Genomic DNA, 25,906 nt, shown 5'->3' on the forward strand with positions numbered 1-25,906 from the left:
CCAGCCGGCATGAAATTTTGTCATGTTGTACCATCATTTTTTATTTTGGTTTAACCAATAAGAATACAATTTGGTCGGCTAAATCCCAAATTGCCAGCCCATCCTCGTTCGTTCAGTATCAAAGTAGATACCCAACAGGGTGCACCACGAGAAGGTGAGGATTGGACATTAGGTCAGAAGCCCTGGTCGGTTCTCCGCATTCCTTTAAAGGCTATGTGGAGGTCTCCTCTCAGTTATACAGCTTTGACCCTTAAGCACCCCTCTTTTGTATCTTTTCAAAACTTAATGCTAAAAATGACATTACTTTTGGGATGACCTGATAATACTGTTCAGGAAGGAAAAAAAAAAAATAATAAAAGAAGTTACTCAAATATAATTGCTGCAGTTGTGCACAATACAGTGTTGTCTATTTACATGAAACTATAAAGGGTAGCTAGAAGTTATTTTAAGTGTGCATCATGATTGTTTTGTTTTTAGTCCTTGAATCTCAGCATATCTGTGGCAACTGGAAATATAAATTGTTATGTGGAGTTACAGCCAGAATTTATTATTATTATTATTTTATCTAAAAAAAAAGTTAATCAATTCAAGCAGAAAGTAGAGGAAACATTTTAAACTTTTGGAACATACTTATTGTGTATTACTATTTCTGTGGATTTACAATATCAGACATTCATGGTGTGGGAACTTATAAAAGAAGATATGAAGAAAGACCTTTAGCTGAGGTGTAGTTTTCTTTAATGGATAAAGTGAAAGAAAGAGAAAGAATCCACATTTTGTTATTCATTTAATGTTATATGAAAATCACTGTGATATGTAGTCATTATTCTATTTTTCAAATTTAAATTATAAGGAGATTTGCTATTCTAACTGTCAAAGAAGAAAGTAAACTTTGTTAAGTGTCTGTATTCGAATATCATTTAAAGTGAAGAGCTAAGAGTTTTTATTCTGAGATGTGAGAGAGAGACCATAATTCTTCATGGTAAGAAATTTCAGTGAATAATAAGGCATTTGCTTGACTGGCAAAGCTTTCATCTCTTGAAAAGAAAAAATCTAATGACATTTAGTCAGGTTTGACTATAGCTGATTGTATTTACTGTCTGACCACAGAAGCAAGTGCCATCATTGGCAGACTGCCAAGAAGAGGCAGTTCGTGTTGAAGGAGAAAAAGAAATAAGGCGATGTACGAATTGGTCACCAACACGCAAAATCACGTGCTTTATACTTAAAAAATTTTCCACTTTAAAAACTACAATGATCATAAAAGAGAAGTTAATTGTCCGATGTGTAATAATAAACAACCCATCTCATAATAAGGATTGATTATCCTATGAGCGGAATGGATTCTCCTTCTTTTGCAGAAGTGTCGAAAGGGTCTCGCATCTGTAGGCATACAGTATGTACATTGAAGACTAGAAATTTATCATTGTGTTCATTAGTCTGAATTTTCTTAAATTGAAAGAGAAGTGCTTGTGTGTGTGAGAGAGAATTGGAATTCTTTTCCTGTATCTTTAAATTTTGTAACTATAAGGTAAAATAAAGCAAAAAAAAAAAAAAATTCTGTTTACTAAATTGTGTACTAAATATATTCCAAGCACGAGAACATGATTAATTATCCGTAGTTATAGCAGTCATTAATTCCAGTTAACTCTTTTATTGAGTGACTTTCCTGAAAACTAGAAGTAAAGCTATATTCAGTTTTATCATAAAAATCACAAACAATTTTTTTTGAGAAATTCATTATTTTCTTTATTTGACACCCAAAATTTTCTTTTCATTGCTGCATTCCAAAACTGCATAAAAATATATACATTTAGTCTTGTAAATGAACTTTTTCCTCATACCACTCAAATGAACACAGCTCCTTTACAAATATGGAATACTATTAAATTAAGTTACTACATTGTGTGTGTGTGTGTGTGTGTGTGTGTGTGTGTGTGTGTGTGTGTGTGTGTGTGTGTGTGTGTGTGTGTCTTAATATCAAAAATATTAACACAGTAGATAGCATGTCACATTTCTCTGGTTTGTTTAGGTACATTTAGCTCAGAACTGACATGCATTGCACTTGACTGCTGTTATTACTAATTGGCACTTGCAGTATGTATTTTTAACCCATATCCTATAGGTTAAAGGTTTTTAATTAACCCGGCGTTAGTAAAGTGGGGTGTCACAGACCCAAAAGATTTTACATTGACTATAACTTTCTTTAACACCACATGACAGTGAGTCATGCCTCAGTATAGTTTCTCCTCCCGTAACCCGCTACTCGACGCCGTAGATGACAGTCTGTTATGCGCAAGCAAGTTTTGTGTGCTGGGATCCACCAGATCCTACCTTACTTGGCTATATTTACTTTCAAAACGCAAGTTGTTTTCATGTATATTCTACTAAAATATTATCGTTACTGCTGTGTCTTCTATATTTTTACATACCAACTATAAACAAATATGTTCTCTTAAATATTTAGAGGGTATTTTGAGAATTATTTTACCAGATGAGTTATGAGCAGGAAGAACAGAGGTTAGGTCAACTTATAGATGACACTTTGATAGACGAGGAGTCATTTAGCAGAGATGATAGTGAAATTGATTTAGAATTAGTCAGTAACCATGAATCTGATATAGAACAAGACTATGAGGAAGAATCCACAGAAGGAGCCTTTTACTTGGCGAAGGATAAATTATTTGAGTGGGTCTGTGGGACACTACCCTACCACTTTTGTTACATTTTCCCACCTCACCAGTGCCGGGTTAAGGCAAACCAACCACACATCTCAGAATCACACCTTGGATTTTATTGCAAAAGGGAGTGTATCATCTTCATGGCTTCTTTTGTGGGTAACCTTTGTAGGAAATAAATTTTTTGTCAGTCCAAATACCATCGTGCTTCTCTTTTGTCACATGAAATCTAAGCTTCATCCCCATTGCCAAATGTCTTTTACATGTATGTTTGCCCTGTTTCTCCAAATTGGTTTGTCTGAAATACATAACCTATATCACATGTCACAGTAAATTTTGAACACTCCAAGATTTTTTGAGTGTTAGGTATAGCTGTTTTGGTGATTTAAATGTAAAATTGCACTGAGATAATGACTCTGGTAGTTGTCAGCTTTTAAAATGTCCTATTCTACAGGGTGTTCGGGATAAATTTGACAGTTTCGTAAGGAAAAAGAAAATCTTCTTTGTATCTATTAAATTTAATGAATTGACAAAAAAACATTACAGGCAGAGTTAATTACAATACTATCAACAAGATTTACTCAAAATAACCACCATTAGCATCGATCACAGCTTCAATTCTGCTTCGGAACCTCGAACAAGCTGATGCTACAGTCTCCCTGGGAAGGGCCGCAAAAACTGTTTTAATTTTATCCATTAACTGGGCTTTTGTATTACTGGAAGTGCGATTGGTGTCTTTTTCAACTGTGCCCCATACAAAATAATCCATGGGGTTAAGGTCTGGGGAGTTTGGAGGCCAAACATTTGGACTGGTGAAGTCGTAGAAATTTTCAGACAACCATTTTTGACTTTTCCCAGAGGTGTGGCAAGGGGCCGAATCCTGCTGCCATACATACGGCCTACCATTGGCTACCCTTGTTATCCAGGGCTTGACTACAGTTAGCAACTCCACGAACAAAGCCCGAATTCCAATGCCAGGGTTCTTCAACACCTGTTCCTGCAGATTTGCGAGGAATTCTGCTGTACGAACGCAATCAGATCGTCTGCTAGGGATCTTTCTTCTTGCTACATCCTCGTAGTCACCATTGCAAGTCTCTAGTTCATGCCTGATTGTTTTTACTGTATTCAGGGAGCATTGGGCAGCAGTCGTAATATCCTTATTTTGATGGCGGGCACGAATCATCATGATACAAGTTATTCTCTTCCATGATTCAGGTGGGTTCCAGCTATCCATCCTTTCTGACATCTTGTATATGAATGAAGAAGGGTCCAAACTTTTAAATGAAGAGAAGTGTGTGTTAATACATGTAACTTACGGAAAAATATAATTAATTATAAATATGTCAAATTTATCCCGAACACCCTGTATTTGTAGCTCACTTTATATATAGTCACTCACTCCACTTCAGCAACTGCAGTCTTATTGTTGAAAAATCTCTCATCTTGGTCTTAACCACCTAGTATGCTGATCTTGTATTGTAACCATTGTTTGTCACATTGCTTTCTATATCTTTTATTTCATACTCTTTCTGTTCTGCATTTAGCAATGAGTCTTGGCCTCTCAAGGAATGGGACTTGCACCACAAATCATCACATTCATCCTTTGCATAAATCAACTATGGGATGATTCATTACAGTATAGTATAAACATGCTAACCAGACATTTATAATTTCATCTTTTAAAACATATTTCTAATCAATTCACATTTCTAATCATTACTATCATTGCTTGTTTTAGGTCCATTTCAACAGAGATGGTTCACTAATTGTGTCCAGTAGTTATGATGGCCTCTGGTAAGTTAAAAAAGTGAGTGAGAAAAGAATTAATAATACTAATGAAGTTGAATAAACTTTGCATATTAAATTTGCATAGTGAAGGTTAAACATTTACTGTGCTCAAGCATGTATCACACACCTAGTGTGTATAAGACAAATATTAAACGTTTTTCATATTGTTTTTTTTTTAATATAGCTTTGTTTCTTTAAAAGTCCATCCTTGACATATTATTTTATTTAATGAGCTGTCATCTAAGAAATAGATGTGGCCTAAAATGTAGCCTGTGTACTTGATGTAACCGAGAAACCATATTTTATGTTAACATCTACAGTCAACTTACACTATGGCAGACATTATACTTATTGAAAGTTTTTTCACTTTGTTTCACTATAAAATAATGTTGCCAATAAATTATAGGTATTATTTTTGGGAAAATTCCCATGTTAATTATATTCTTAATCCTTTATCCAAGTGTAAGCAAATAAAATTTGCACATGAAGTATCTTCATGACTGGGCTACTTGTATATAGAGGCTAATGACTTCAATTAATTGCCTTAGTATCCCATAATGCAAAGCACAGACCCTTTTGCACCCATCAGTAACAACCCTTTCCATAATACATAGTATTATACACATCTGAAAGGTATGTGCTTTGCATTATGAGATAATAAGGCAATTAATGTGGAGTCATTAGCCCGTATATATAAGTAACAGAGTCGTGAAGTATCTTCACCTGCAAACTTTGTTTGCTTACACTCCGACAAAGGCTTAAACTGCATATAATTTCTCTGTTCAAAATGCTGCACCTAGTTGCATTTTGAACTTTATCATATGCCTTTTCTATATCCAAAATTTTAATGTAGATCTTTTTTATATTTCCATGACAATTTGTCAATGTAAAAATCTAGACTTGATGACCTCTGTTTAGCTTGATCCAGCTTGTTAATCAAATTAACACAGATGATTAATCATTTTGATTATCCCTCTTCTCAAGGTATATTTATGTAAATCTCACTTGGATTCCCCCAATAGGCTAATTTTTCCATAATTCTCCTGTTCAGTTTTACCTCCATTTTTAAAGATGGATTCTGCTCTTCTTCTTCTTCTTTTTTTTTTTTTTTTTTTTTTAAGGTGAATTACTGTCATCTGAACAACTGTAATCATTCTGGAATTCGACCTTTTAACCAGGCCTTCTGAATCTTGCTCACTTTCATCAATTAAGGTAATTTTCATCTGTTCTAGCCCTAGCTGTTTTTCTTTTTCCTTCCTTCCTTTCTTCTATACTGTCATCTACGTAACCTTCCTACTCTCCATTATATCATGTAAACATTGACCAAAATACAGATACAAAGTGTATGATAGAGTTGAAATAACACAGATGTGAAGTTAGTTATACACTCCCTTCATTTTTAGGTGATGATCCTTCATGTGAGCACTTAATATAATTGTAACTACTTATAAGAGAGAGGAAAAGTCAGATCTATCTTACCACTCTTCCAGCATACACACATCATGTCATTTGGGACAAAGCCTCTATGCTATATCCTGAAAATAATTTCTTTAATGCTGAATCAAAGAATCCAGTACAGTCATTTATTCATATGGCTCACACAAAAACTAAGGACTCATCCTAAGCAATACCTGTTCACTTTACATACTTTCGTTTTTCAACTAATCATGTCGAAACAATGTTAGAAAACAAATGATGTGTGTGTCATGCTTCCCAATGTCCTCATGTTTTGATCATTTATACTACAATGGTTCTTTCGGATTTTTACATTAATTTATATTTTTTGCTCATTATCTTTGATTTACTCTGAAGAGGCAACAAATTCCATGTGATGTGAAACTGGTCAGCATGTTTCTTTGTTTTAATAATCAAATAAACCCAATTTTTGTAGAGTTATAATTTGTGGCCCTAAGTCTTTCCACTTACTTTGGTGTACAATTTCTGTACAAACTCATGTCAGTGGTATTATACCCTTCAACAAATTCCTTGATGTTGAACAGATAATCAGCAATGTTATAAAATTCTTTCAGTTTTAGCTTAAAATTGGAAGTGTCAAACGATACAGTCAGTGCAAAATTATATCAACTAAGCATTCCATTTATTGCTGATGCTGATGTTTGAGAACTGCCTGGTGAGGACTGATGTGGCACATCACTGAGGATCGCAGTGACCATGAGGCATCTGATGATGTCCATGTACAATAAAGAGCCAAAAGGCTTTTTCGGCGACGTAAATTATTTAATTAAGGGATAATAAATCCCTCATTATTTCAAAGCCGAATAAGAAGATCGAAATCTAAGAGTTTAATGCCGAAGAACGTTCGGCAAGTCCAAGCATAAGTCAACACCTGGTAGTACAACACTAGGGCAACTTGGAGCAAGCTTCGATCACTGTCCTTAATATTTTCTCATAATGTAAAACGCAGCTCCTAGGAGATGTGTTACTGTTTTACATTATGAGGGAAGCTCATACAAAGACTGGTTTCGACCTTTATTGAGGTCTCATCAGTGAGTAGGTAGACCTGGATAATACCAAGGTTTTAGTGAACAGAGCTCACATACTTTACTATACGAATTGCCAGAAAGGTATACCCATAGATTATTACTACAATAAAGAGCCAAAAGGTTTTTTTTCAGCGACATAAATTATTTAATTTAGGGGATAATAAATCCCTCATTATTTCAAAGCCGAATAAGAAACTCGAAGATTGAAATCTAAGCGTGTCATGCTAAAGAACATTCAGCAAGTACAAGCGTAAGTCAATGTCTGGTGGTACAACAATGAGAGATTTATTATCCCCTTAATTAAATAATTATGTCACTGAAAAAAAGTCTTTTGGCTCTTTATTGTAGTAATAATATATGGGTACACCTTTCTGGCAATTCAAAGTATGTAAGCTCTGTTCACTAAACAGAAGTAGACCTGGATAATACCAAGGTCTACTTACTCGTCGATGAGACTTCAATAAAGGTCGAAACCAGTCTGGGTAGTGACCTTCCCTCATAATGTAAAACAGTAATGCATCTCCTAGGAGCTGCATTTTACGTTATGAGAAAATATTAAGGACAGTGATCAAAGCTTGCTCCACCTTTGCTCTGAGTTGCCCTAGTGTTATACCACTAGGCGTTGACTTATGCTTGGACTTGCTGAATGTTCTTCGGCATGAAACTCTTAGATTTCGATCTTCGAGTTTCTTATTCGGCTTTGAAATAATGAGGGATTTGGATGTCCATATATTTGATTTTTCTGTCAGTAGAGAGGTTGAATTGCGTTTCACATTCATATTTTCATTCACTGTTGTGTTTGTTTCTTATCTCATTTAATAATTTTTAAAAGTAAGTATTTAGGTCATTCAAAATATCCTTATATTTATTTATTTATTTGTGTCAATGTTAATGTTGTGATTTCTTTTGTAACACTTCTATTTTTAAGCTTTTCAGTAGGCTCCAGACATTTTGTCACCTTCAAAGTGAAGTTTATCTTGCATGCTTCCTAGTTTTCCATGACTGTTGTTTATCCTTTCTTGCTCCCACCCATGAAAGGTTATTCCCATGCCTGTAGTACATCTTGTACCGTGCATGGGATAAGGTTTTTTATTATTTTATCGAATTTATATATTTTTAATTTATTTTCTATATTCTGAGAACTCCAATCTAGAGACCAAATATAGAAGTTCTTTTTTCAAGGCACTTCAGGCCTCCAATAAGTGGGGCTGTGGTCTCACACCAGGTGATGAAATTCATCTCCCACCTAAAGACATTCACAAGCATCCAACCCACAGTGGGATTCAAACCTGCAGCGTGTTGACTGGAGAGCAGGCACACTAACCATTTGGTCAACCGGATCGGCAGGTTTTTTCTAGGTTTGCTTCTTTGACTTCTTGAGTCCACCATGAAGTGTTGATTATTCTATCCTTTCAGACAAATTCAGTCCATAATTCTTTACTGATTCTATCACAATTATCTTCAGACTTTATCAATGGTTCATTCACCAAAGTTTGTTTCTTCTTTTCAAACTTTTTCCTTTTCTCTAATAATGTTTGCTTATTTGAATCTGTAGGTTCACATCCGAAATCTGCTTGACTTTCATTCATTTTAAAACTTTGATATACAAATATCCTCCCCTATCATCACCACAATGTGATACTTTTATGCTGCTCTAAATGATGATTACTTGCTGTTCAGATTGCCTGTATACAATGGTATTGGGAACCAGTCTGAAGATAGTGCATCACTATCACTGTTAACATAAGACTTTACTTATATCTTGTGGTATATGCTCTTTTATCTTTCTGAGAATTTATGTACATCTTTGTTAAAACATTGTATTACATCTGTATTACTTTCAACATACAGATGTTGAAATTGTTCATCTCCTGTATACAAATGTTATTCTTAGTCTAGTCTTTTCTCTGCATTTCCATGGACTATTGCTATCAAGAATGACTTAGGAAATAAGTGTATCTTCTTTCCACATGAACTTGTGCACATCTTTATGTTGTTAGTAATGACTAGTCCACATCCTAAGCATTATTATTAGCTTTGTCCATTTCTCCAAATTTTCCCAAAATGTTCTATATGTCTGGTGAGGTTCATTTCCTATTCTGCTGTTTAGATTGCCAACAAGTACCACTTTTCCAATTTTCTTTGTCAGTTGCCTGCTCTAATGACTTGAAAAATTCCTCCACTTCTTTCTGTGGGACCATAGACACAAATACCTTTAATTGTCCATTTTGCCATTTGAATTTTTCCCACATAACTCTACTTGAAAGTACCTTCCAGTCAAGAAGTTTATCTTCATGCTTGGTGTTTGAATGCTATCTCTAATCTTTTCATTCTCTGATCATTATTTCCTAAACATATAACATCCTATATTTATTATTTAGTAAGATCTTACCTGTTTTTATCTTTGTCTTAGTAATGCCAGTCATGTTAACGTGGCACTTTTCCAATTCTGAAAGTTTGACTTCCTTTCCGTTATTATGTTGATAGTTCTTATCTTCAGTTCTTCTGTTGTTGGGTTTGTTCTTCTTCTTGTAGATGCAGAGTTGGAGTTTGTTTTAGTAACTGACTTTTCACTGTTTGTTCAGGTTCTTTGACAAAAACAGTGGACCTTGTTTAACAGAGCGATGCCCCAACCTACATGAAATCTTGTGTACCATAATATTTATTTCTAATTTAAGCCAACAGCATATACAATTTTGTTGGCAAGTCCCAAATTGCCAGATCATCCTTTTTTGTTCAGTACACAGAGAATACCTACTAATGGAGCACATCACATGAAGGTCAGGATTGGACATTAGGTCGGACCCCCCCATTTGATTCTCTGCATTCCTTAAAGTCAATGGGGCGGTCTCCTAGTTATCTGGCTTTGACCCTTAAGTAATCTCTTGTTGTTGGATATCATCCATAATTGTGTGTGATCTCTCAAGTTAATATTTAATATGTTTTGAATTTTATCCATGTTTTATTAATTTTGCGGAAAGTTTACAATCAAAAAAATTTCGAAACCTATTAGTTTTCATTTCCTTCCTTATTACCCAACTCAGCTCCATGCAGGGTAATGGGATTGAATTCATAGAGCTTTATTTTCATTCTGTTTGATAATTTATTACTTTACTTTTAGATATTTTCTATAATTTAGTCATTATTCATCCTACTGAGATTCTATGTTTAATTGTCACAGTATCATCTAAATTGCAGGCGATCACTGAACCTGAGTAGTTAAAGCTGTTTACTTGTTCTATTATTTGATTGTTTAGAAGTATTTAAGTGATTGTTACTACCCCAGTTTTTCTTCATTGTTTTTGTTTTGTTGATATTAACTGACATCTTGTATTTTTATGTGTATCTTCTAATTTTTTTTATCTGATACAGTGGATTAGGTTAAGTATCTGCAATTAAGAGAGTCATCTGCATATTTTATGTAAGTGATGTATGTATTCCTTTTGATTCCTCTCTTTTTCGGTGTTGCATTTTTAAAAAGATCAAAGAAATTAAAACATAGGTGGTGAGAGTGGTAGCCTTGCATCACTCCTCTCTTCACATTGAATAGTTGTTTACTGATACTATTATATTGCATCATTACTTTGGTGTTTCATGAGCTATGTCTTGATCATACAGGATTTGGAGTAATTTTTCACTGTTAACAGTTGATAGTTGAATTTTTGTTTAAAATGAGCAAAACAACAGTGAAGGTCAGTCTTTTTTCACAGGCTTTTCTGCAATTTGCAGTGCTGTGGATGGAGAAGATCTGATTAATAGTAGATGTGCTTTTTCTAAATCCAGAAATTTAGAAAATTTTTTCTAAATTTTCCACTAGAGAAGAAAAAAGCTCATTCTTCTCTAGTGGATTATTGATCTCTTCGCTATTTGATTTTAAAGTTCTAATAATTCATTTAAATGATAGGAGTAAAGTTATTGGTTGGTAATTTTTGTTTGCTACCTTGCTTTTGAGAAATACACAAGATTTAGTCTACAAAACAATAGCCACCACACTGTTATATGGAAGTGAAATCTGGGCCTTCAGAGAAAGAGAGATACAGAGAATTTAGACAGCAGAAATGAAATTCCTCAGGAAAACAGAAAAACTCACCCTATTAGATTTAAAAAGAAATAGTGAAATAATTAAAAGTCTTAAAATCAATCTCATAACAGATTCAATGATTAAATATAGGAAAAACTGGCTAGACCATATAGCAAGAATGCAAAGAGAAAGATTACCAAAAAATATCTTAACATAGGAGGGACACCCAGGAAGTAAGTTCCGATAGGCTGTCACAGAAAAAAAAATATACTTACGAAAAAACTTTATTGGAAATTAAAGTAGACATCTTTCACTACTTTTCTACATAATTTCTGCCATTGTTCAGCCACTTATAATAATGGGACACCAAGTGTTGTATACCTTTGTCGCAGAAGATTGCCACCTGTGAGGCAAATCGCGTATTGACTGCTTCTTTGACCTCGTTGTTGTCTTGAAACCACCAGTCACCAAAAAAAGATTTCAGATGTTTGAACAGGTGACAGTCACTTGGCATGAGATCAGGACTATATGGGGGATGATGGAAGTGTTCCCAGCTGAAGGTGGCGAGAAGTTGTTGTGTTATGCCGGCGGCGTGTGGGCAGGCGTTAGTCCAAATTGTCAGTCACTAAAAATGGTTGCCCCCTCTATTCATCATTGTGCACACCTGTCCTTCCTTCATTAAAAAGCCTTACCCATCTTCATACCAGTGAATCACTCATTGTGTGTTCTCCATAAACCTCAATAATTTGCCGATGAATTTCAGCTGCTTTAAAGTTACTCACATTAAAAAAGTGGATAACTGACCTAATTTCACATGCTACAGGTGATTTGATTTTCTTAGACATTGTAAACACACACCAAGAAGCGTACGCACTGCGAGAATGTCTGAAAATGACACCAAAGCCTTGTTAACAAATCAACAAACTCAACATGTATGTGCACCATTGTGATTGCAATGAAAATATTTAAAAATGGAACTTACTTTCTGGGCGTCCCTCATATAATCCTAGAGGAACAAGGAATAGGGGATGACCGAGAAGATGGACTGAGTCTGGAACAGGTCACTTGGCCTAGAACCTGGATAGGAAGATGACGATGACCTTGCTTATGAATTGGTATTATTTTTCCAGTTAGCCAGTCATTTGGAATTGTACTAGAATAAAGGATCTTACTTAATAATAGTGTTAATCCTCTTAGATCTTCCCTTTCATATTTAAACCTTTCCTAACAGATATTGTCAATTCCTGGTATTTTTTTAATGTTTGTTTGGTTATTTGCTTGATTTATTTCTGTATTTAATAGCTCTGCTGCTTCTTGAGGGATTGCAATGGTTTAATCTCTTTCTCTCTCTATCTTGCAACATCTTCAGTTTGATTTGTGTCTACAGTGATTTGGTTATCTGTTATTTCTTGCACTTGTTTATCCAAGATTTATTTTATTTGGTTTACTTATTTGTCGTTTTTAGGAAGAAGAAGAAGAAGATGATTCCGGATATTTTGGAGCATCACATGTAAGTTCCTCTCCCACTGATTACCTCCAGTTGATTTCTCATCGTCGCTCATTTCTGTGTTATTGCTATTTAATGCATATTTGAATATGCGCTATTCCACGGAACAGGCCACTCCTGATGTCGCACTGCGATAATGTTTGAAAATGGCACCAAAGCCTTGCTAAAAAAAATCAACAAACTCAGCATGCATGTGCACCATTGCGATCGCAGCGAAAATATTTAGAAACAGAACTTTCTGGACGTCCCTTGTATAATCCTAGAGGAACAAGGAATAGGGGACGACCAAGAAGATGGACTGAGTCTGGAACAGGCCACTTGGCCTAGAATCTGGATAGGAAGATGACGATGACCTTGCTTATGAACTGGTATTATTTTTCCAGTTAGCCAGTCATTTGGAATTGTACTAGAATAAAGGATCTTATTTAATAATAGTGTTAATCCTCTTAGATCTTCCCTTTCATATTTAAACCTCTCCTAATAGATATTGTCAATTCCTGGTATTTTATTAATGTTCGTTTGGTTATTTGCTTGATTTATTTCTGTATTTAATAGCTCTGCTGCTTCTTGGGGGATTGCAAAGGTTTAATTTCTTTCTCTCTCTCTCGCAACATCTTCAGTTTGTTTTGTGTCTACAGTAATGTGGTTATCTATTATTTCTTGCACTTGTTTATTCAAGATTTATTTTATTTGGTTTACTTATTTGTCCTTGTTAAAGTTTTTTCACTTGGTTATACTATAAATTAAAGATACCAAGAAATTATATGCTTGGTTTAATCCTTTATCCAAGTGTAAGCAAACAAAGTTTATGCCTGAAGTATTTTCAGGACTAGGGCAACTCGTATAAGGAAGCTAAGACTTCACATTATACTATTACTAAGGCAAGTGATGTGAAGTCTTAGCTTCCTTATATGAGTTGCCCTAGTCCTGAAAATATTTCAGGTGCAAACTTTCTTGGCTTACACTTGGATAAAGGATTAAGTTAAGTATATAATTTCTTGGTATCTTTAATTTATTTGTCCTTGGTAGTTTTTTGCAGTATTGATCATATTTGTTTTCATTTCTTAATGATTTTTTCTGCTTCATTCTGTTCAATGGTATTTCATGTGGTTTCTGGATATGAGTGACTTTAAAGTTAAGGTTAAATCTTAGATTTAATTTTTGTTTACATTTAGTTTATATCATGATAATTCAGAATCCAGTCTAAAACTTTGACAGGTTTTAACATTCTACATTAATGTTTTCCATATGTTTCTTATCAATATGTAACCAATACAGGAGTTTGGGCAAAGCCAGATATGTATGTGTACTGATTTGTTAGACAGTATGGTATTTGTCTTAACTTGTTATTATAAATCAGTGTTCACTTCTTTCAATTTGTTACCTATGCCAAAATTACCCTTGATGTCTGACATTTGTAAAACTTTAGCATTAAAATCTCTCATTATAATAAGCATTTCTCTGATGGCGTGTAGTGTTTCTCATCTTGTATTATATGATAAAAATCAGTATGATCTTTTGGATATGAGGAGTCTGATGCATAATGCTTCAATGAATTTTGTATATAGTCCTTTTCATTTAAATCAGATTATTTCTTCATGAGACTAAGTTTACTTCTTGGATGATGATCTAAATTAATTTTATCCAAATTATTATTGCTTCTCTCTTTTCCCTGTTGGTTATCTTTTCTACCTGAGTAGTATAATCTTGTTTCTTTAGATAAGACATGCTTTTGTATAGTGAATTTCTGTGAAACATACTGTAGATCAGTGGTTGGCAACCTTTTTCACATGAAGGGCGCAACACTGTGGGCACCATGACGTGCGCTGGAGCTGTGTTGCTGACTCCTCCTGATTTAAATAATTAAACTTAAAATTACAATTGGCATGAATGGTTTTGAAATGTCTTTCTATATTACTTTTTTTAGAAATAGCCACACTATTATTGCATAATAAACAAATACAATTGCCATTATGATTGATAAAGCAAGGGTTCTCTCATCTAATCTGACAGATACATGATAATTTTTAATATGAATATTCTTTTTGTATTCATTTTTTATTTTTTATGGTATTTTATATTCATTCATATGTGACAAAAGTATGTTGTAAAAGCGAGGTAAATAAAACAATGTTAAAATTTGTAATCTTATTTTTCTTAAAAACAACTAATAGAATTTCCAAGCCTGAAAGGAGAGAAAACATGGCGGTGTCACGAGCCCTCCGTAATTTTCAAATTTTATATTGCACTCTTCATATTAAAAAGGTTGCTGACCTCTGCAAGATGTGCTTTACATTTATGGAAAATACTAAGGAAAGAGGTCTAGAGCTTGCTCCATCTTTACTACAAGTTGCCCATAAGGCACTGCTTATGCTTGCAACCAGCGAAACTTTTAGTTTCTATATATTTGGCACGAAACTCTTGAAGTTTCTATATTCAGTTATGAAATAATGTTGGATTCAATATTTACCATACATGTCCCTCTGCAAGATGTGCTTTACATTTATGGAAAATACTAAGGAAAGAGGTCTGGAGCTTGCTCTACCTTTAATACGAGTTGCCCATAAGGCACTACTTATGCTTGCATCCAGCGAAACTTTGGCACAAAACTCTTATAGTTTCTATATTTGGCTATGAAATAATGTTGGATTCAATATTCACTTAATTTGTACCATCATGTATTATATTTGCAATGTTTTTTCTTTATGTTTTCTTGCATTTTAGCACATACTAGTAATGAATGTATCTCTCAGATATACTGCGATCTACACTGCGAGCTCCAATGCAGTTTACAATAATTTCTCTAAGGGCGCATTAAAAATTCACTGCAGGCACCATGGCACCTGCGGGCATTGCGTTGCCGACCTCTGCTGTAGATTATTCAAATTTATTAGTGATAATTTTTGTTCCGAGAAAAACAGCAAAAAATATAAGAATGCAAAGCAGTGCATGAAAGAGTTAAGTCATTCTTTTCATGACTTAATTACTTTGAAAGATTGTTAAATAAAACAAAGTGTTAGAAAATTGATAGAAAATATTCAAATAGAATATAATCAGGTGTACATATCAATACTTGAGTGAAAAAAAAAGCCATCAAAAAGTTTTGAGATGGCTACACTGTAATTCAGAAGGCCTGGTCAGAAGATCTAATCTGGATGATTGGAATAGAGCTCTCATACTGTTATGCACCATCCAGTGGTTTTCACCTGTTGGTGATCTGTGACAAAGCTTTCTATCTCACACATACTGCAGTGTATTTTCTTTCAGCAGTTGTAAATTCATGTTCGTAAGTATTTTTGTTGTCCATCCAACTCTTTTGCCATCTTCCTCTCCTTCTCATGCCCTTAGTCTTCCCTAACATAACTGTTAAATTTTATAGTGTCATCTGCTGAGACTTTGTAAAATTTTCCTTGTTCTTATTGTCATCATCATCAAATTCCAGCCATGTACCCTCAAGGGGTGTACAGGTTATGATAGTACTACATGAAAAAATTACATCATTACTAACTTCCTATCTACAACTTTCCTCCAAATCAATCTGTTACTTGTCAAGACTTGAACATTATCAGATCTTATATTTCTATCGTCTAAGGAACTTAGACGATAGAAATATATTTAAGTGTATTTAAGATATATATTTAAGACTATTTAAGTGACCATACCATCTGAGATTAGCTCTGCTAACGCATTCCTGGATGCTGACAATGTCAAGTTCTTTCCTAATATCCTCATTTTTAATATGATATTGCCATTGATGCCATCTGTTCACGCCTCGAATCTTTCTCAGGACTCTCATATCTGCGGTCTCTAGTCTTTGGTCAAGTGTTTTACTTCTGACCCAGCTCTCAGATCCATAAGTTAAAACAGATTTGAACACTGTCTTGTATACAGCTAATTTAGTGTTCCGACTAATTTCTCTCTTATTCCATATGAATTTATTCAATTGACTTCCAACCATACCAGCTTAGTTGATTCTGTTGTCTATTTCTATATTTAATTTACCATCTTCACTAAAAATCGTGCCTAAGTAGCTGAAATGTTTTACAGGTTCCCCATTCACAACACAGTTGATATTTTCAATGATTCTGCCTATTTTCATTGTGTTTGTCTTTTTATTGCTGACCTTCATACCATATCTATTACAACAGCTATTCAATTTAGTCAGAGAATCTTGCAGACTTGTAGTGGATTTATTTAGAAGTATAACATCATCCACATAAAGCAAAGAGCTGACATTAGCATTTTCAATTTTGATATCATGTTTAATACCGCTTTCCTTCATTATGTGATCCATATAGATAATGAATAACAGAGTGGATAATGTACATCCTTGTCTCACACCAGATTTAACATTAAACCATCTTCCTGTACTTCCTTCAATTCTAACTGCTGACTTACAACTCAAATACAGACTAAGTATTGCTTGATATAATGCCCCATTGACACCATATAACTGCAGCGTATTGAATAGCTTCTCTCTTGGCACCTTGTCATATGCCTTTTCCAAATCGACAAAACTTAAATACAGATCTTTGTTATATTCGCAGGCTTTCTCGACTATTTGTCGTAAAGTGAAGATCTGATCCTGACAGCCTCTATTTGGCCTGAATCCAGCTTATTCTTCATCCAGATCTTGCTAGGAACACTCAGTTGGGAAATACCTCTGAAATTCTCACATTCAGTTTTTTTTTCCTTTTTATATATGGGTACTATGAGAGCTCTACTCCAATCATCGGGAATTCGTCCCTCTGTCCAGGCTTTCTGAACTATGCAGTGCAGCCACTGTAAGACTCTTATACCACCATACTTCAGCATTTCTGGTCGAATATCATCTACTCCTGCTGCCTTTCCACATTTCAAGCCTTTGATGGTTTTTTCTACTTCAAGTATGGATATGTATTCCTGTCTGCATGCCTGTTGAGTGTTTTTTACCACTGTGCTGTCATCAATGCTTGTTTCATTTAGCAGTTTTTCAAAGTAATTACTCCATACTTCAAGGATATCTTTTTCTCCCATTTTCATGTCACCTTTATCATCTCTAACTCCTTTTACAGCACTCTTTCCTCCATTCCTAAGCTTCTTCAACAACCTCCAGAATATTTTGCCACCGTCTTGATATTTATTTTCTATATTCTTGCCAAAGTCCACCCATTGCTTTTGTTTAACTAGTTTTACACAGTGTTTAGCATTCTTGCATATGTCTCTATATTCTCTAAGAGCACAAGCTGACTTATTTGCCAGGAACTTTTGATATGCTTTCTTCTTTTCCTTCATTGCCTCTTTAACTTCCTGTGTCCACCAGGGAGTTCTGATTTTTGTATCTTTGCAGACAACCTCACCACATGCCTCTCTGGCTGAATCAATCAATGTTTTCTTCAGAGTTTGCCACTGAATCTCCAAGGTTTGATTCCTGTTCTCAAACTCTTTCATTTTTTTTTTCAATAATCTTTCTGTATCTTAGTCTACAGTTCACATCTGAGAGCTGCTCAACTTTTATTCGCTTTAAAACTTTCTTACATGTTATTCTTTTCAATATGAATTTCAATTTTATCCTGCTCAAGACTAAATAGTGATCACTTCCAATTTCAAATCCTCTGCCCACTCTGATGTCCTGCATCAGGGAGAGAACATCACTATCAACAATAACATAGTCAATGAGACTTTTGTTATTCCTAGCCTCTTCTCTCCATGTGAATTTGTGCATATTTTTATGTTGGAACATGGTGTTAGTAATAACCAGTCCATGTCCTGAGTAGAAATCCAGCAGATATTTGCCATTATTATTAGCTTTGCTCTTTTCTCCAAATTTTCCCAAAATATTTTTGTGTCTCACAATCATTTCCTACTCTGCTATTTACATCCCCAACAAGGACCAACTTTTCCTTTTTCATTGTATCAGTTGCTTTTTCTAAAGCTTAAAAAAATTCCTCCATTTGTACCTTAGTAGAACCTTATGTGAGACCATAGGCACAAATAAGTCCCATTGTCCAGTTCCCCATTCTCATATTTGCCCACATTACTCTACTTGAGACTGACTGCCATTCAAGAAGATTTTCCTCGTATTTTGTGTTGAATACTATGGCCACTCCTTCTTTTCCTTGATTGTCATTGCCTGAATATAACATTTTGTATTTATTGCTCAGAAAGATCTCACCGGTGTTTGTCTTTTGTTTCAGTCACCCCTATTATGTCGATCTGGTACTTATCTAATTCATCAGCTAGCTCCATTTCTTTGCCATTCAGGCTTCTTATGTTGATAGTGCCGATCTTTAACTCTGGTGATGTTGAGTCGGGGTTTGTTTTCAGATTTGTTCCAGTAGCTGACTTTTCGCTGTTCGCTTTAAAGGCTATGTGGAGGTCTCCTCTCAGTTATACAGCTTTGGCCCTTAAGTACCCCTGTTGTTTTTATTGCTTATCTTAAATTCAACCGTGCTGTGGTTAAACTTATATGAATTGCACCTCACTGCACCTTATGTCTTAACTAACTCTATGCTGCTTTATCTTAGTTTAACCTGAATCTGCTTAACATATATCTCACTGTTAATCCTACTAATCTTATTTCCTGTTCCTAACAAATACCTTAAATAATAAAGAAACACGTAAAAACCACAGTGATATCTTTAATTAGTAAAAGTACAAATGTCGTACTAAAATTAATAGTACATCTTCAGTGTCTGTTACGAAATATTTATCCTTTTACTAATTAAAGCTATCACTGTGGTTTTTACATGTTTCTTTATTATTTAATTTACTATGCCACAGGTTCCTCTTAAAATCAGAATAACAAATGCCTGTAAGCACCTTCATTATACATACTAATTCCAATTGTATTATTCATAAACATTAACAAAATGTGCTAACTTACAGTAACCCTTCACATACACAGTACAGACAATTGAACAAAACCCCAGTTTCGTCTTCATCATAGGTTAGGTTCGTTGCTTGGACGATGTGGCAGTTCTCGCTCTGGGAATTGCCGGACAAGCTTGGAGTGATTCTTCCGTGTGTACTGCCACTGTGATTTCCCATTGGTAACTGGAAAGGAACTGCCAAAATCTCCATTATGACAGTAGGTAGTAGCACTCTCTTAGCATGTCCATACATTCAAACATAGCTTCATCGAAAATGGCCTCGCCTCCACACACACCTGGAACTCCATCCTCCGAGAAAGGAAAAACTGAGAGCATAAAAATCGAGAATCCTGCTGGTCCGTCTTGGTCCTCTTTTATATCTTCTCTAATCCATTGTTACTACGTTATTGTGTCCAGGATTACTTGCCAGCTTGATCACGTCACTTCAGCTACCTCCGCTTGCGTGTTTCTACTGTGATGCATATTCTTATGTTCGCAAAACATTGCAAACATTTGTTTTTGCCTGGTCATCGTTCTAATCTCTATTAATCCCCTCTTTTCTGTTTTACATACAACTCAATGGAAATTATTTTATGCATTTTACAGAAAATTTATCATCATCAAATTCCTGACATGTACCCTCAAGGGGTGTATAGGACATGATAGTACTACACGAAAAATTTACATCATTACTAACCTCCTATCTACAATTTTCCTCCAAATCAGTCTGTTACTTGTCAAGAATCTAACATTATCAGATCTTATATTTCTATCATCTAAGGCACTTTGTACCGGATCAATCCACCTATATCTTGGTCTTCCTCTGGGTAGTTTTCCTGCCAACCTGGCAGAGAACACTTGTTTTGCTAATATTTCCTTGCTCATTCTGTTCAAGTGACCATACCACCTGAGATTAGATCTGCTAACGCATTCCTGGATGCTGACAATGTCAAGTTCTTTCCTAATATCCTCATTTTTAATATGATATGCCACTGATGCCATCTGTTCACACCTCTAATCTTTCTCAGGACTCTCATATCTGCAGTCTCTACTCTTTAGTCAAGTGTTTTACTTCTGACCCAGCTCTCAGATCCATGAGTTAAAACTGGTTTGAACACTGTCTTGTATACAGCTAATTTAGTGTTCCGACTAATTTCTCTCTTATTCCATATAAATTTATTCAATTAACTTCCAACCATACCAGCTTAGTTGATTCTGTTGTCTATTTCTATATTTAATTTACCATCTTCACTAAAAATCGTGCCTAAGTAGCTGAAATGTTTTACAGGTTCCCCATTCACAACACAGTTGACATTTTCAATGATTCTGCCTATTTTCATTGTCTTTGTCTTTTTAATGCTGACCTTCATACCATACCTATTACAACAGTTATTTAGTCAGGAAACCTTCCAAACTTGTAGCGGATTTATTTAGAAGTATAACATCATCTGCATAAAGCAAAGAGCTGACATTAACATTTCCAATTTTGATATCATGTTTAATACCACTTTCCTTCATAATGTGATCCATATAGATAATGAATAATAGAGGGGATAATGTACATCCTTGTCTCATGCCAGATTTAACATTAAACCATTTTCCTGTACTTTCTTCAATTTTAACTGCTGACTTGCAACTCAAATAAAGACTAAGTATTGCTTGATATAATGCCCCATTGACACCATATAACTGTAGCGTATTGAATAGCTTCTCTCTTGGCACCTTGTCATATGCCTTTTCCAGATCTACAAAACTGAAATACAAATCTTTGTTATATTCCCATGCTTTCTCAACTATTTGTCATAAAGTGAAGATCTGATCCTGACAGCCTCTATTTGGCCTGAATCCAGCTTGTTCTTCACCAAGCTTTTCTTCCACAATTCTTCTCAACCGTTTCTCAAGTATACTGGCATAAATCTTGCAAGGAACACTCAGTAGGGAAATACTTCTGTAATTCTCACATTCAGTTTTCTTTCCATTTTTATAAATGGGTACTGTTAGAGCTCTACTCCAATCATCAGGAATTCTTCCTTCTGTCCAGGCCTTCTGAACTATGCAGTGCAGCCACTGTAAGACTTTTATACCACCATACTTCATCATTTCTGGTTGAATATCATCTACTCCTGCTGCCTTTCCACATTTCAAGCCTTTGATGACTTCTTCTACTTCAAGTATGGATATGTCTTCCTGACTGTATGCCTGTTGAGTGTTTTTTTACCACTGTGCTATCACTGCTTGTTTCATTTAGCAGTTTTTCAAAGTAATTACTCCATACTTCAAGGATATCTTTTTCTCCCATTTTCATGTCACCTTCATCATCTCTAACTCCTTTTACAGCACTCTTTCCTCCATTTCTAAGCTTCTTCAACAACCTCCAGAATATCTTACCACCTTCTTGTTATTTATTTTCTATGATCTTGAAAAGTCCTCCCATGACTTTTGTTTTAGCTAGTTTTTCACAGTGTTTAGCTTTCTTACATTTGTCTCTGTATTCTCTAAGAGCACAAGCTAACTTATTTGCCAGGAACTTTTGATATGCTTTCTTCTTTCCCTTCGCTGCCTCTTTAACTTCCTGTGTCCACCATAGAGTTCTCATTTTTATATCCTTGCAGACAACCTCACCACATGCCTCTCAGCTGAATCAATCAATGTTTTCTTCAAAGCTTACCACTGAATCTCTAAGGTTTGGTTCCTGTTCTCAAACTCTTTCATTTTTTTCTTCAATAATCTTTGTGTATTTTTGTCTACAGTTCACATCTGAGAGCTGCTCAACTTTTATTCGCTTTAAAATTTTCGTACATGTTATTCTTTTTAATATGAAATTCAATTTTATCCTTCTCAAGACTAAATAGTGATTACTTCTAATTTCCTCTGTACTCTCTTGTGTCCTGCACCAGGTAGAAAACATCACTATCAACAATAACATAATCAGTGAGAATTTTCTCATTATTTGCATCTTCTTTCCATGTGAATATGTGCACATTTTTATGTTGGAACATGGTGTTAGTAATAACCAGTCCATGTCCTCAGCAGAAATCCAGCAGGTATTTGCCATTATTATTAGCTTTGCTCTTTTCTCCAAATTTTCACAAAATATTTTTGTATGTCTGATTTCCTACTGTGCTATTTATATCCCCAACAAGGACCAACTTTTCCTTTTTCATTGTGTCAGTTGCTTTTTCTAAAGCGTGAAAAAATTCCTCCACTTCTACTTAGTAGACCCTTCTATGGGACCATAGGCACAAATAAGTCTCATTGTTTAATTCCCCATTCTGATATTTGCACACATCACTCTACTTGAGACTGCCTGCCATTCAAGAAGATTAGCCTAATATTTAGTGTTGAATACTATGGCTGCCCCTTCTTTTCCTTGATTGTCATTGCCTGAATATAACATTTTGTATTTATTGCTCAGAAAGATCTCACCAGTTTTTGTCTTATTTGTTTCAATCACCCCTATTATGTTGATCTGGTACTTATCTAATTCCTCAGCTTGCTCCATTTCTTTGCTATTCAGGCTTCTTATGTTGATAGTGCCGATCTTTAACTCTGGTGATGTTGAGTTGGGGTTTGTTTTCAGATTTGTTCCAGTAGCTGACTTTTCGCTGTTCGCCCTGGTTCCCTGGCGAAAACAACGGGGGCCTTGTTTAACTGGGCAACGCCCCAGCCGGTATGAAATTTTGTCATGTTGTACCATCATTTTTTATTTTGGTTAAACCAATAAGAATACAATTTGATCGGCTAAATCCGAAATTGCCAACCCATCCTCGTTCGTTCAGCACCCAGGTAGATATCCAACAGGGTGCACCACGAGAAATTGAGGATTGGACATTAGGTCGAAGCCCTGGTTGGTTCTCCACATTCTTTTAAAGGCTATGTGGAGGTCTCCTCTTAATTATACAGTTTTGACCTTTAAGGACCCCCAGAAAATTTATTACATTTATTTAATTACCACAAAATTTCTATTTTATATATGTTTGGAAACCTCTGTAAATTCGAACTCAATTAGTTAATTAACTTAACGAATAGCGAGAAATTTTACTTAACTGTCTTTTCCAGTGATTCCCTCTCATACTACTCATATATGAAAACGTAAATAAAACGGTGGGAGAATTATTGACTGTTCCAGGTAAAATTTAAGCAAGTCTACTTGAAGAGGCTAAGAAATATTGCGGAAAAGAACAAGCTAGTTTCAGGCATAAATGGGGATTATCGGGATAAGATTTTCACTCTTACTTAATCAATACTTGAGAAATTATGGGAATATAACAAGGATTGTCAATCTTTAAAAAGGCATGACAAAGTTCCATAGGAAAAGTTGTTTAAAAGGCTATATTTATATGGTATAAATAGAACATTATACAGTCCAGTACATTGTCTATATTTAATTTGACTATATACTGGACTGTATAGTACATTGTTTATATTTAATTTGTAAGGCTGTATTTTAATATAGTTTGTTTAATTTAAGATTTAAGGAGATATAGAAAAATGGTTTTTGATGTAAAATCAGGTGTAAAGCAAGGGTGCAGGCTATATCCACCTTTACTCATCTTCATGGATCACATGAAAGAACGTGACAGTAAATCTGACATCAAATTGGAGATGTTAATCTTTACTTTATGCAGATAATATTATACTCTTAAATAAATCAGTATAAGTCTGCAGAATTCCTTAACAAAACTGAATTGACAACTATAACAAATTTGGTGTGAAAATTAGTAATAACAAGAAAAAGTTGACATTCACGGTAGTGAACTACTAGAGACTAGAAAAACAGGTTGTTATAGTGCAAGTGTTGTTATTATTCCATGTAGTGAATTTCAGGAAAAAAAAAAATTGATATTTTCAGCCCATTTTCTTGAAACAAAAGAAATAAAGGGAAATCGTACACTTAGATGAAACTATGTTTATGTATGGAGAACTATACATAAACAAAAGAAATCATGGAAAATAAAACAAAGGAAATTGCAGGAAAAGAAAGATGGAGAGACATCATACATTTGTGATAGAACACAACGAATTGCACATATGATACATAAAGCACATAAAATGATATGAAAAAGTTAAATGCAAGCAATAATGGAAGACATAAGAAAGAAGAGACTAGATGTGAAATTATTTAAATTAAAATCCAGAATTAATGTATAAAGTTCAAATTTCAGCTTAAAGTAATGTCACTTACCTGAAATCTTTTTGATGGTCTATATACATGCATTCTGTACTATTAAAAACTAAAACCAAAAATAGCCTAAAAACTTCAGCTGTTAGTAACTCTATTTATTAGTCCCTTCCGGTTACAAAGAGGGAGTGAACACGTGACAAACATTAGTCAGTATTAGCCATCTTATCATCATTTACACAGTTAGTGTGAACATGTCAGAGGCTCAGTGATGGACATTCAGCTTGAATTGATACTGTTCTCTTACAAACTGTAAATTAAAAAAAAATGCACAATATACAATATTTCTTTAATTTGAACTTTAAAAGTTATGTAGTTTGTGTGTGTGGCAGTCCATTTTGTGTTTGAAAGATTCTTTATCTAAAAAAAAAAATTTTTTTTATTTTATCTAAATTTTTTTAACAGCTTGCACATACTTAGTTCATTTTAATTTCAGGTGAGTGACATTATTTATGCTAACATAATGTTTCAAATTTTAAACTTCGACATTAATTCTGAATTTCATACTGAAAATAAGAACATGTAAAAAAAAGTTAAATAAATAAAAGTTGCAGCTCTCAGATATGAACTGTAGACTAAAATTCACAAACATTATTCAAGAAAAAAATGAAGAATTTGAGAACAGGAACCAAACCTCGGAGATTCAGTGGCAAACCCTGAAAACGTTGATTCAGCCAGAGAGGCATGTGGTGAGGTTGTCTGCAAGGATAGACAAATCAGAACTCCATGGTGGACACAGGAAGTTATAGAAGCAGCAAAGGAAAAGGTGAAAGCATATCGAAAGTTCCTGGTGAATAAGTCAGCTTATGCTCTTAGAGAATACAAGATAAATGCAAGGAACTGAACACTGTGTAAAACTAGCTAAACAAAAGTTACAGGAAGACCCCCCCCCCCCTCCCAAGTTAAAAGGAATATTTGTGTTGTAAGTTGGGTCTCACAGTCTGTTGATAAGGGATATATGTTCTATCCCCTCACTATATATATGTAGGGAAAAGAGGGGGAGGGAGGAAGGATTCAATACATATTTTAATACTGGAAATATATCCTGCTCTTTTCATCCTTTACAATTTTTCCAAATTCATTATAATGTTTGATGGTATTGTTATTTTTATTGTTTCTGTATCAAAATTGATTATATTATTTTTTTAAATTTAATATATTAATTGATAGTTATTTATTTTTTTATACAGTCGGATTTGGGATACAGCTTCAGGACAGTGTCTTAAAACACTTATAGGTATGACTGATGTATAATATGAATTCTCATAAATAAAATTTTCATTCCAATTTTTTGTTTATTCTGTATAAAAATATCCATTTCACTAATGAATAGGAGTGACATGCTTTAAAATGTAACAAGCTGTACCTTGTTAAA

At 34.5% G+C, this 25,906-nt stretch overlaps 1 protein-coding gene across 2 annotated transcripts in view; it reads left to right on the forward strand.

Annotated features, from left to right (window-relative positions):
- wds (WD repeat-containing protein wds) overlaps positions 1 to 25,906 on the forward strand; it is a 168,212-nt gene that overhangs the window by 88,228 nt on the left and 54,078 nt on the right. For both annotated transcript variants that reach the window (XM_090414877.1, XM_090414878.1), the window contains exons 8-9: positions 4,417 to 4,472; positions 25,722 to 25,768. In XM_090414877.1, the coding sequence (XP_090271003.1) occupies positions 4,417 to 4,472; positions 25,722 to 25,768 (103 nt within the window). The remainder of the gene's footprint in view (positions 1 to 4,416; positions 4,473 to 25,721; positions 25,769 to 25,906) is intronic.

The sequence above is a fragment of the Typopeltis vanoorti genome, chromosome 26 (assembly GCF_054136105.1).
Source record: "Typopeltis vanoorti isolate ZY-2024b chromosome 26, IOZ_Tvanoo_1.0, whole genome shotgun sequence".
Taxonomy (NCBI): Eukaryota; Metazoa; Arthropoda; class Arachnida; order Uropygi; family Thelyphonidae; genus Typopeltis; species Typopeltis vanoorti.